This window comes from Actinia tenebrosa, unplaced genomic scaffold, assembly GCF_029948245.1.
Source record: "Actinia tenebrosa isolate PJP-AT-01 unplaced genomic scaffold, QUT_ActTen_1.0 PGA_scaffold0__85_contigs__length_37466705, whole genome shotgun sequence".
NCBI classification, from domain to species: Eukaryota; Metazoa; Cnidaria; class Anthozoa; order Actiniaria; family Actiniidae; genus Actinia; species Actinia tenebrosa.
In genome coordinates, this window is record NW_028292569.1 from 22,746,662 (window position 1) to 22,760,346 (window position 13,685).

Below are 13,685 nucleotides of genomic sequence, written 5' to 3' on the forward strand. Positions count from 1 at the left end.
GGCGTGATCCTCAGATGGTCAGAATAAGCATTCAACGGCCTTATATGTACAGAAATATTGAAAATAAGTACCATAATCATTTTACATCTAATAACAACTCGAATAAGGAATATTGACTCTTGATACTTGATTATTTGTTACGTTATATCAACAAATGAACAAAGAAAAGTTTAAATGGAACTGCCTTTAAATTACTAGAATACGTTAATTTATTTGGAATTAAACAACGATTTTGCAGTAAAGGAAAACAGCTGACAAAATAAGTCAACAAGTATAACAATATTATATTTTGATTTGATTAATCGGGGAACAACTATAAAAATCCAATCCTAGTTTAGGTCTTCTAGTGCCCTTGCGTTACCCTGTAAAACAGACAAACGCTGTAGTGAAGTACAAAAGGTCAACCACGACAAACGTGTTCTTGTGCATAATTGAATTTTACTTTGCAGCAGCGAGACTTGCTGATACTGAACACCATCTTTTGGGATTTCGTATAAAACAATCCACCACTGATATCTTCAAAGTGTTAGTTTTCTGAATGTCAAATTCTTCCTCATGATGAGTGTTGGACAGGTACCTATCATTTCTTATTACATTCTTGGCTTCATCGGTGGATTGTTTTTACTTCCTCACGTAGGTAAGTTTATCGGCTAAATTATGATTTACTTATTTATGTTGTTTTCATTCTTCATTAATTCTTCAGTGATTCCTATAAAGTTCTACAAATTTACAGCGATCAATATTTGAAGGTGGTCAATCCAAGTTTCGATGATTAGTAAGATAAATCCAGTTTATCAATGAAAACCCTAACGATTTCTGATACATAACATTGTAAACATTGTCGTTCAAAAAGTTCAAGGTAGTCACACTACTATGTACTAACTGAATTGACGAAAGTTGTGTAGACTGATGTTAAGTTCAGCCCGGAAGGCATATTATATCGAGACAATATAATCAGCTTTATTTTGCCCAAATAAAATAAAAAACAAATTTCTTTTGAATGATTCTAGGCTAAGGGACATAATTAAGTTCATTTTCATAACCAAGTAACTATATTAAATACAAGTTGCTGTTTCGTAGACACAGCAGCTCGCTTCACTCATTTCCCTCCCAGCGTGTTGTACGTATCTAGTGGAGGAATAGCCAGGTTTGTGTGGGACTACCATGTGGACAACAGAGAGCAAGAGTTTAGTATTGAATCTCCACAATGGTCTTTCTACAGTCAGAAGCATCGCAATTTTAGTATAATCGGTGCTGATGACAAGTACACCAACAACTGGAGTTTTGTCATCAATAGAGCAACATGTCCATCAAGATTACTGAACCCTGATCGAGTAAGCAGAGAGTCCATTGCCACTCTGGTCATTACTGATGTGACTACTGCTGATAATGGAATATATATATGTAGTCTGGTGTTTAAAGGAAGCAACCCTATTGCACATCAAGTGCAACTCGTCGTGACAGGTATTTTTTACAGGCTTTAAGCCAACATTTGCATATATTGAACAACTAAGCATTTAGTTTCCAGTTTTAAATATTAAAGTAAACAAAATACAAGATTGTACTGTACTGGTCGCTATATAATTCAAATATCAGTGACAGACTGAAAATGAACAAGACGCTCTTGGAGCGTGCACTGGGTTGCCCAATGTGCTGGTATGCTGAAGCTTATTCAACATCTAATCTTTTGTTATGTACCGCTATTTGGGGGAGAGGGTACTTTGGAACATTTTAGGAACACTAAAAACTCGGTAGACGGAGAAAACAACGTTGCGTTACTGACGTCACTAAGTTATTATATTCTCTCCATCTTGAATTACATAATAACCTTTGACCTAACAAAGACTCGTTTCATCGCCAAGAATATGTGGAATTTGCCACTCGTCAGCGGTGTGACCATGTAACCAATGCGTATGCCCCGAGCGTTACTTGTGCTTGATTCATCATGGCGAAGCAATAATAAAGAACGCATTTTTCGGAAGGGTTTTATCGATATTTAAATAGATTGTGAAAATGATGATGAGTAATAGCAGGCATTTTAAAGCCGGCATCACAAAAAATTGTAATATGCTTGCGTAAATAGGGCACTCCGCTGTCCGTTTTTACGCGGGCGTTTGCTTCAAAAAAAGGCCCTAGGTACTTTTTACTAGCGGAACCAATAAATTTAGAAAGCTGCTGACCAAAAGTGAAGCCGCCGTACTTTCTAAGAAAGAAACAGGCTTTTCAAAGATATGTTTTTCGCTAACTTGTGCTTGGTTTTTGTTTATAGCACGACTGTGTAACATGCATGGTCATAACAATGATGCAAACCAAAGTTATTTAGAATATTTAGAAATTGATTTTTAGGTTTAATGTTCCTTATATTTTCTCATCAATTTAAGTTTTTTTTAAAGAAAACCAAAGGAAATGTCTTTAGGTTGACTGTGTGCCATGGTCATCATTATAATATACTTTGTGACATTTTGTTCAAAAGTAACTCCCACGTTCCAGCCACAGCCAACGCTTACAAAGAACATAGCAGAGGGACAAGATTTGAGTGTGTCTTGCACTGCTATTGGTCCACCAACACCCAACATCACGTGGTTACAGATAGCAGGTCACGTGGTCAAGAGTACAGGAACAGGAAGTGCTACACTGAGGATACCAAACATTAGAAGAGGTCAAAATGGGACGTACAAGTGTCAAGCCAGGAACAACCCTAATGAGAAACTAGTCTCTGCACAGACTATGGTAGTAGTATACTGTAAGTATAGAATTCCTTATTTAATGAAGTAAATGTCCGTAATCTTAAATTTCTCCTTTTCTTCTGAACTGTTAGATCTACCTGGAATCGACACATCAGAGTCTTCTATGACTTTAAAGTCATGGAATGGCAACAGTATTCATCTGAGTTGTTTTGCAACTGGTTTACCTGCACCACGGATATCATGGTACAAACCAACAAATCAACAGATCACTACAGGTGTCAACATTGTGCCCGGGGGTAGTGAGGTAACAGTACTGACAACAGCTAACCAAGGCGACTATGGACAGTACAAGTGTCGAGCAACAAACATCCTGGGAAGTGATGAGAACGTCATCAATGTCACTCAACTGTGTAAGTTAAGCTCGTAAAATATATTTACAATGATATAATGTCTTCAGTCTTGCTTAGTCCCGGCTTCCTAGTTCATTAGCAATCATCTTTTTTGTCTAGTTCCTCCAAGTCCTCTTGTTATAGAAATAACTGAGCTTGAAGCATCATCTATAACTGTTAGATGGACCACACCTGCTGATGTTGGTGGACTCGTTGTCACTGGTTACTTACTGGAAGTCAGTACCAAGCCCCCAGTGATCACAGTAAATACCAATGCTGTTATAACTGGACTGAAAGCAAACACACTCTACACTGTCAAGGTCTGTGCCAGGAATATTGTTGGATATGGAGTGGTGTCTTCAAAAGTTATCAAGACAAAGAGAATCGGTAAATGTACCCAAGTGATGCTGCTACTAGTTAGCAAATTTATGATGGTACCGACACACCTTGCAACATTGCACGCAACAGGACTGTTGCAACGTGTGTCTACCCCTGATACTTGTTACACGCAACATGTATGCAACAAAACTGAAGTTGAAGCGCGCTCTACTCTTGCAACATTGTGCGCAATATATTTCATAGTGTGAACATAGCTGCAACATTGCGTGCCACATTTTGAAATTTTCAGCCAATCAACATACCAAGTGATAGGTAATGTAGTCCGAGTGCCTTAAATGTTACCATTAACTTGGAATTCAATTTTCCATATTGTTATTTTCTCGTAGGCAAACCTTCATTCCCTCACCTGACATCAACTTTTCTCAAAAGCAAAGACTCTAAGCTCTCAGTCGTCTTGCGGTGGACAAAACCAGATGTCAATGGTGGTAACATAACGCGCTATACCATCTATATCAGGGAAGTGACACGTAAATCTGATTGGATAAAATATGATGACGTCAACGATCCACATCAAGATGGCTATAGAGTAACAGATAACATTGTTTATGGAAAAACATACATGTTTATGGTTACTGCATGGAACAAATATGGAGAAAGTGTGAAGGATGAAGGAAGTACCAAGACTGTAAATACTACAGCAGACGAAGCAACGGCCACTAATGGTCTGTATTTAACATACAAAAGAGCTTTTTCCGTGCTCCGTTCAGTAATAAAGCACGCAGGAAGTGGCATATGCACGAATAAAGTGTAAGGAGAAGCAAGAGCCGTAGTCGAGTTCTTCTCACACTTCTTAAGTGCTTACGGCGCTTCCTAAGTGCTTTATTGCTAAACGAAGCACGGAAAAACTGTTCTATTCTTTTTATTATAAAGTTACTAATTTTATTTCAGTATTGAATTTATTTATGCAATAAGAAAGACGGTCGCATCAGGATGTAGGAGCACTTCGCAGTACTGTGTTCAGTACTGTGCTGCGTTACTAATAAAGCACAGTTTTCGACCAATCATGATCAGCGTGCTCTTATTATTATTATTTTTTTATGCTTTTGCTTCAAATATGTGAGAAGGTCATTATTTAGAAAAGACAAAGAAGCAAGATTAAAGGGCGCTTTATTTCTGCTGTAGCCTTTTTATAATCACTTTTAAAATCTTTTCTGTTCTCTCTTGTAATAGCAATGAGTTATTGTACTGAAGAAGGATCAAAGTATTGTAAGTAACAGGAAAAAAAACATTTTCAACGTGGAAAAACGATATAATTAAGAATAAATAAATGATAAAAGCGCTATTACTTTTTGCCATTTCTAACTTTTCTCGTTTTTTCCCCAGCTTCAACAGCCATGGGAGTTATTATTGGCATTCTCGTTCTATCTCTTGTTTTCAACCTACTACTTATTGTAAATCTAAGGAGAAGGGTCCAACTAAGCAGTACGTTTGATAAAGCATTATCAATTATAAATTTATCTTGAACCCAGACCAAGCTAGTGCTGCTCATGATGGAACCTAATATCTTGTTTTTATCCCTTGTTATTAAAATAGGTAAAAAAGAAAGCCAAGCGCATAATAAAAGGTACTATAAGAAATAGTGAATGAATTGATGGGCAACAATAAGTTGGTTGTTTTATTTACTTGCATATTTTTGCCGTTGTAGTAGTTGTTTGGGGAATAGTTTGCGGATTATTTTGTGAGTGTAAAACTGTATTAATCTCATTTTCTTTCGCTGATTAATGAAGACAAACACAGAAGAAAATTGTGGCTGGGGAAAGTTATCATGTAAGTCATCCTTGTGTTAAGTATTACAACAATTTCCAAACCTTTTTTTGAGCGTTGTGTATTTGATCTTTCATTCAGAACGACTTGGAATTGGAAGAAAAGGTATCATCAGCAGTTAAGGCATCGCGTGTTCCACAGGTCGCCAAAACAGGACCAGAATATGAAACCATCAAACAATTAAATCCTAACGAGGCTGGCCCTTCTGACGATGCCAGTAATTATCAAGGACTCAATCTGATGCCAAACACGTCTATGCAAGATGCGCAAGGACCCGTGTACGAGCCCCTTTGTACAAGATCATCGAAACCCAATCTGCCGCGTAAAGATAATGAACAACACCAATACGAACCCCTGAATATTGAAAACCAAGACTCTACCTATCAATCCCTGCAGACTGATAGCAGGGAGTATGCCATATGACAATAATATGAGTTCAAGAATATTCAGGTTAACGCATGGTGAAATGGTATTATCGTTTATAAACGAAAGTGTTCAAGAGTGTTAGGCTTGAGCCATCTGGAATAGTAAAAATGTATACTGTTTGATTAACCGTAATTGAAGAGCTCTCTACTGGCCACTAGGGCCTGGACACGAGTTAGATACCGCTGACCGGCTCAGTAGGAGCGGCCATCTTGTTTACGTTAAGATTACGTTTTAGGACAGAACTATAATACAAGACTATTCAGCACCAGTATATCTTTATTTATGTAAGTTTCCCATTTATTATATGTGTAATCGTTTACTTCACATTTATCTATATATGATTTACTTTAAGTGCTATTATTTAGCTTAGATTTGATATATTTGTATCTTAGGACTCTATCATCGTTGTAGATATAATACTATCAGACATCGAGAAGCATCTCTTTCTTCAGTAATATTCATTGTGGATTGGGAAAAAACTAATTTAAGAAGAAAGAATACCTCATAAAATAATAAAATTCATAGCTTTATAAATATTCTATTATATCTTGAGCATTGTTTTTAGTGCTAAATAAACAATTAATAATGCAAAGAGAAAGAATAAAACAAAAAATGACAACAACAATGTATGGATGTGGACTAGATTTGCATTTTTATAACAGGCAGGCCTCACTTCTTCCCCCTCCCTCCCATCCCATAGATATAACTTTACGAGGCTCAGATAACCGCGTCGATGGCTGCTGTATCGCGTTGTTTTTTCACCTTTTATCGTCGTTACCTAATAAAACTTCACAATGTTAGTTTTTTGTTTTTCTGAAGGTCAGATATTTTCAAACCGAATTATTTAGAGCTTTTTCTTATGTTTTAGAGGCAGACTTCAGCATTAGTGCTCCTTTATCGATAAATAAGTGAAATAGCTATTGCTGTAAAGGAAGATTTCCCTTTTCACGTTTACCCAGTTTTTACCCAAGAAAAAAGAGTAGAAAAGGAAAGAAAGAAAAGAAGAAGAAAAGGAAAGGAAAGGAGGGAAAATCTAAGACAAAAAAAAAAAAAAAAAAAAAAAAAAACCAGAGAAAGAGAACCAAATAAGAAAGAAAACCAATAAAATCAAGTCAAGAACAAAATGGAAAAGCTGAGGTTCAAAAGCTTCGATAATAAATATATTCTGGGCTACCTGTGTTAACTCTCATGTTTGCGTTACCAGATATAATCTGCATAAAGCGATAAAGCATAAAAGTCAACTACAGCCAAGTAATGATCAGCATATACAACTTCTCTCTCAGAACGTAAACATTATCACTCGCTTATTTACAGGGCATTTCATCGTTTTCCAGAGAGCTTACAACGAGTTTACGAGATGGAAGCTTTTCAATTACCAATCATGTACATTCTTATTTCCTGGGTTTTAAGTGTATTGATTTTACTTCCTCCTGAAGGTTAGTCAACGCTTGAAAATATTTGAAAATTTATTTTAGCTTTTATTACTTTATAATGAATTTACTTGCAAATCTGAAGTGTGATTGTTTAACAAAAGATATGTTATATTCACGTTCAATTTAATTTATAGTTTGGGTCTGCATAAAAAGGATATTTGTTTGTTTGAATCTCATCATGGAACCAATAGTGAGTCAATAGTGAGTCAACTGGCATAGTTGCGGTCAAGATGTACATTAGAACCATTTAGTTGACTAATATATATCGAGCTATGTTAACTCAATCAGTGTGATCAATGTATTGTCGGTTAGAGTTAGCTGGTGTTTTGTGGTCTAACATCGGTACCACTTGACCAACACGGTATAAGTAATGATGAACAAAATATGTTTGATAGACCACAATGATCATCAGTAGACTTCCATATGGACACGAAAAAAGTAGATACATTTAGCTGATAAACTAGCAAGCGCACTCAAATGTTTGCTACATCATCATAATTCACGTCAAACTTGTTATAAGTAAAAAAAGCCATAACGATCAACATGGAAGAAAGAGAACTAAGGCAAATTCTTGGTTTGCAATCAATCCCAAGAGAACACAATAACAAAAGGGATGTCCGCCATGTTGGAAGATATAACAAAAGAATTCATTGAAAATTTTAAACCTTTTGTCAAATTCTTCCAACATGGCGGCTATGACGTCTATTGCAAACCAAGAATTCAAAAAGTCGCAAAGTTCGCGACGGATTTGGTTCGAGACACCTTGAACAAAAAAAAGTTTTCTAAACGTCAATAATGAGCATTTGCCTTACCTCTGTATTTTCGCGGTATTGGCTTACTTCGGACGGGAAAGAAGGGATCTATTAGTCCAAGAAAGGAATCACGTTATTCTTTACCTATACATTTATACATCTGACTGATTCAAAAAAGTGTGCACATAGTGCGCAATAGACCATTTTTGACTTCCAAATTTCTCAGTGCTGTAATCCTTGATCAGTACAGACTCATTTGCCTAAACATGTCTAAATATCCACAAATTGTTAGTTTTCAACCATTCGCAAGAGAATTAAATAATAAAAGACACGGCGGCCATGTTGGAGGATAGAACAAAAGAATTCATTGACAATTCTTTTGTTAAGTTCCTCCAGCAGGCCGTCGTGAAAACCATCAATACCAATGAGGTAAAGTAAAGAATGCATAACTTCAACAAAATATCAAACACTTTAAAATTCCACGGACCTTCCGTGGAAGAAATGAATATTTTGCATTACTTTGAATCATTAACGTACCTGGTTTTTGTTATAGCACATGGCATCATACAAAATGTTGGTCAAGATGTCGTCTTCATGTGGAATAGAACAAGTGGAAGCATTGATGAAGTGAGATGGGGAATTGTGGATCTCGCAGATAACCAGGGAGTAAGACCACAGTTCATATACGTCAGACCATGGGGTAATCTTGTTGTCTATAGCTCTGACTTGGATACCCCAGCTGCATCGAGTTATAAAGGAAGAGTTCATTATGTGGGAGACGTGTCTGCTGGCCGTGCTTGGTTCAAAATAACAAACATTAGTATCAGTGATGACGGGGAATATGCTGTTGTAATTCTAGAAGGAAGTGTTTACAAGAGGTTTAAAATGAGTCTGACTGTGGCAGGTAAGCACCTTCTACTCAAGTTTTTATATGCAATTATATTATTCTTAAAGCCGGATGGAAAGGAGAGTGGTTGGGCAGCTTTACAAGGGAAAGGATGCAAGATTCTGTCTCTTTTCTAGAAATTAACATCTCGAATAGGATTCATAATGTTACGTTTCCCTAGCTTGTGAAAATGGAGTTATTCAACCTCGCATTAACAGAGCATTTTTCAGGATAATTGTATTCATTTTTTGTTCATTTTGACGTATCATGGTGATTCACTACACTAGGAAATGTCAGGTTACGACAATAGCAAAAATGGTCCATCCTAGATTTTCAAATTCCCCTTAAATAATAATCATTTAATTTTTTAAACAAATTTGAGGGTAGGATTACGTAAGTTTGCTTTTATCATAATCATGAATCGTTTTCGTTCTTAAAAGCTCAAGTTTATGAGCAAAAAATGATCTGCCTATTTACTTATATGAAGGGTCTCTTTTTTATTTTGATGTTCATTTTGAAGAACTGGTTGTCTTAAGTGAGCTTAGGTCACCTGTTAGTTCAGACTATTATCTATTCAACTTGCTTACACAAACACCATGTTTTCTATGACATTTTCTTCAAAAGTATCCCCCAAGTTCATGCCACAGCCACCACTGACACAGAACATAGCAGAGGGTCAAGAACTGAGTGTGCCTTGCACTGCTGTTGGACAACCAACACCCAACGTCAAATGGGTTCAGATAGTAGGTGACGTAACAAAGAGTACAGGAATAGGAAGTGCTACACTGAGGATACCAAACATTAGAAGAGGTCAGAATGGGACGTACGAGTGTCAGGCCAGCAACAACCCAAATGAGGATCCAGTCAATGCACAGACTGTTGTGTCTGTTTATTGTAAGTATGAACAATGCTATTATTTCACTGCTCTTGGTTTGTTTATTGTTGTATCGTTTTATTGGTATGCGCCCATCAAATATTTACACAAAAAAACATATTTGTAGATCCTCCTCAAAGCAGTGTCATTCTTCCAAGTATCACAGTTGTACAAGGTCAGGTGATCGTAATCAGCTGTACAGCAGATGGTTATCCAGCACCATCCATATCATGGACAAAGGCTGATGGTGTCATCAAAGCTGGTCACACAGTAGCTGGGGGAACACTTAGAATACCTGATGCTATCAAAACAGATGCTGGCAAGTACATATGTACAGCAAAGAACACCTATGACAGCAGGGAACACACTGACAGTGCAACTGCAACTGTCATAGTAAAATGTAAGTATACCTATGCTGCGGGATTTCAGTTCATTGGACGTCCTCTGTGTATATATCATCGCTCGATACATACTCTTTGATGCTATTTTAAGAATCTATACAATGCTATTTTTAAGATATTTGATGCTATTTCTAGAATCTTTGATGCTATTTTTAGAATCTTTGATGCCATTGTTACCTCTGGTTTTGCATATTACTTGCACACTTTTAGCAAATGACATCCAGATTCTTGTCTTTGATCTTCTTCCCATTCGGGTTGTAACGTGTTTTATGCTGCAATCGTGACAGACCAGGCTTCTATCATCTTCGACAAGTTCCTAAATAGAACAATGAATGAGAGCGACTCCCTGAGTATCAAGTGTGATGCAGATGGAAACCCACCCCCAACCGTCAAATGGAAGACACCGTCAGGGTCTGTCCACAGTGGGAATGTCTACAACATCCCGTCAGTCAGCAGATCACATGCAGGGACATACACGTGTACAGCTAGTAACGGCATAGGAAGACAAGCAGTGGCCAGTATACAAGTTACTGTGCAGTGTAGGTACAAATGCTATACAGCCTTGACTGATGAACTAAATAAGATCTGTATAAATCACTTAACCTTATCTCTATCTTTGATTCTCTTCAAATTTAGACAAACCGGCGATAGATTTATCAAAGTCTTCTTTTAGTTTAAAGTCATGGAGTGGTAACAGTATTCATCTAAGATGTACAGCAACTGGTTTACCTGAGCCACGGATATCATGGTACAAACCAACCAATCAGCAGATCACTACAGGTGTCAACATTGTACGCGAGGGTAGTAAGGTAACAGTACAGACAACTGCGGACAAAGGGGATTATGGACAGTACAAGTGTCGAGCAACGAACATCCTGGGAAGCGATGAACATGTCATCAATGTTACTCAGCTGTGTGAGTATAGATTAGATCATGCATGAAAAGCTATTATACCGTTAACAGCAAATTATCCAACTTCTGGTTCAAGTATAATAACTTCAGGAAAGTAATTATATTTTCCTATACGGCATTAAGGTGTTACTGAAAAAGTGTTTGCTCATCCAGTTACCTCAGGTCCTGTAACTATAACGATAACCGAGATTGAAGCATCATCAGCAAATGTAAGATGGACCAAACCTGCTGATGATGGTGGAAGAGCTGTCACTGGTTACTTACTGGAAACTGATTCACACATCTTTGTAAGGACAATTGACACGCACACCGTACTAACAGGCTTAAAGAAGGACAGTCAGTATAGGGTTACAGTATATGCTAAGAATGATATTGGTTATGGAGTTTCATCGACCAAGATGATCACAACCAAGAAAACAGGTAAGTACAACCTATCATTTGTTAGCTAACTATAAATTAACTTTATTTTAAAATTATGGCCTATAGTCAGAAAACCTTCAAGTTTTTAACGATGCCCATTAAGGGCACATTTATTTCACAGATCGAAATAGAATTTCGAAACATCTAACTTAAGGAAAAGGCCTTACATAGTCTACTCACTGTGATACCGAGTGCCGGGTTCACCGAGGGAGACCTAGATTGATGTGGCAAGGGAGTTAAATGCGTAACTTTTTCCCAGCGAATGATTTTATTAAACAACTGCTGATTATCTTACATCGCTCTTAATTAAGGTAGACCAGACATTCCAGAACTGTTGACTTCCCTACTCATAGAAGCAGAATCTAAAAGAAAAGTTCTTTTAACGTGGAAAAAACCTGATGACAATGGGGCAACGATATCACGTTACACTATCTACATGAAAGAAGAAAATGAACAATCTGCCTGGAATAATATAGAGGATGTCAAAGATTCTCTTCTAGTGGAATGCATTGTGGGAACGAAAGTTAAATATGGAAAGACGTACAAGTTTACAGTTACTGCGTGGAATAAATATGGAGAGAGCATCAAGGATGAACGTAATGTTAAGACTGTAAATATTACAGCAGATAAGACTGCATATGCCAGTGGTATGTACATGCATGGCCTTAGTATTTTAAAGTACAGTATATTTCTTTCTGGGCGAGGTATGGTCGGGATAAAGAAGTTTGCTTTTCGATGATCTCATAAATAATATTTTTAATGATTTCTAAACTGTTTACTTCTTAGGTAAATCAGTTAATAGCTGTCCAATGGGAGGTTCGAAGTACAGTAAGTTCTAAGAATGATAACAATAAGATGCAATTCTACGAGAATAACTCAACCCACAATATAACTTATTTAGTCATTTGTTGTTTATTATTAAAACTTTGATATTTCTCTTACCAGTCACTACCGTTCTTGGAGTCATTATCGCAATTCTCGTTCTCTCTCTTGGTTTGAATTTACTGCAATTTCTGTGGTCGAGAAAAAAAGACAGATTAAATTGTAAGTGTGCGTCAAACTGGTCATTGCAATATGAGTTACCTGTAGGTACCCTAGGATATTTTTTAAAGAGAAATGGCCTAATAATGTTCTTACTCTCATTTCCTGGGAATGGGGAAATGGGGTTGGTTTTTGTTGTATTATTCCCAGCACTTCCCAGGAACCGTCCGTATCCAAGAACGATGCAACTTTATTAATATTGCAAAATTGTTATGTGTCACATACTTATGCAATAAACATCACCGAATTTCACTTTATTTTTTAACAACATAATATCAAAATAAACGGCTTAATTCTAAACAGAAAAAAATGAAGGTATCCGTTTCGGGCTTCTCCTTCTTTTTCTTCTCATTTGATAAAGTGTGTGCAATCATATGACTCAAAATCCCTTGAGATATAAATATCAATGAAACAGCCGCCATCTTGTTGGTTGATCTTAAAAGAGAAGCTTATTATCGTCAGCCGTCATGGCGGCTGTGACGTAACATCCACCCCAAGGATAGGAGGTTACAAATCAAACACCCGCCATGTTGGTTGATGAGGAGTGCTTTGTTATCGTCAACTAAGATGACGTAACATGTACGTGCTGTATGTTTTCTTGATTAACATTACATTTGTATCACCATTCAGGTCTAAAACGAAAGCAAGGTAAACAAAGGTAAAACATAAAAAAATAAAACATCTTGGATAGGAAAATTATAAACATGTTTATGCACATATATATATAATTGTCTACCGTTACGAAAATGATATATTGTTCCTCTTTTTGTTTAATTCCAGAACCAAAAAAGCAGCTGATGAAGAGATCTACTCTGTAAGTGGATGCAGTTTACTTAACACTATATATTTATTCATATTGCCATTGATTTAGAGACTTCTTCTTTCTTTAAGAACGAACTTGAGATGAATAACAAGGTGGTATCCGGTGTTACAACATTAGTTCCACACTCGCCTAGCAATACAGGACCAGAATATGAAACCATACAACAGCTAAATGAGGTTGCAAGTCCTCAAGAAGAAATTCCGCCCAATCATCCCAAACATTATGAGGAGCTCAATCTTACAGATACCTCTGAACAAGGTGTCCAAAGACCAGTGTACGAGCCACTTCGAACAAGATCAGTGGAACGCAATGTGCGGCTTGATAATAATAACGGGCAACACCCATATGAACCCCTGAATACTGGAAACCATGACTCTACGTATCAATCCCTGCAGAGTAATAGCAGGGAGTCTGCCATATGACAATAATATAAGTTCAAGAATATTCAGGTTAATGTGAAATGGTATCATCATTTATA

General features: G+C 36.9%; 2 protein-coding genes across 2 annotated transcripts; both read left to right on the plus strand.

Moving 5' to 3' along the window:
* Positions 1–486: 486 nt before the first annotated feature.
* Positions 487–6,159, plus strand: LOC148913871 (neural cell adhesion molecule 2-like). Its single transcript, XM_089025806.1, has 11 exons — positions 487–637; positions 1,081–1,464; positions 2,474–2,743; positions 2,819–3,097; positions 3,197–3,463; positions 3,802–4,137; positions 4,646–4,681; positions 4,799–4,897; positions 5,009–5,039; positions 5,203–5,242; positions 5,321–6,159. Exons 1-11 carry the CDS (start codon positions 556–558, stop codon positions 5,660–5,662), a joined length of 2,166 nt encoding a protein of 721 aa, XP_088881932.1. The 5' UTR covers positions 487–555; the 3' UTR covers positions 5,663–6,159.
* A 4,147-nt stretch (positions 6,160–10,306) lies between these two features.
* Positions 10,307–10,879, plus strand: LOC148913872 (lachesin-like). The gene is made up of 2 exons (XM_089025932.1): positions 10,307–10,554; positions 10,648–10,879. The coding sequence occupies exons 1-2, from the start codon at positions 10,340–10,342 to the stop codon at positions 10,682–10,684; spliced, it is 252 nt and encodes an 83-aa protein (XP_088882058.1). The 5' UTR covers positions 10,307–10,339; the 3' UTR covers positions 10,685–10,879.
* Positions 10,880–13,685: the final 2,806 nt, after the last annotated feature.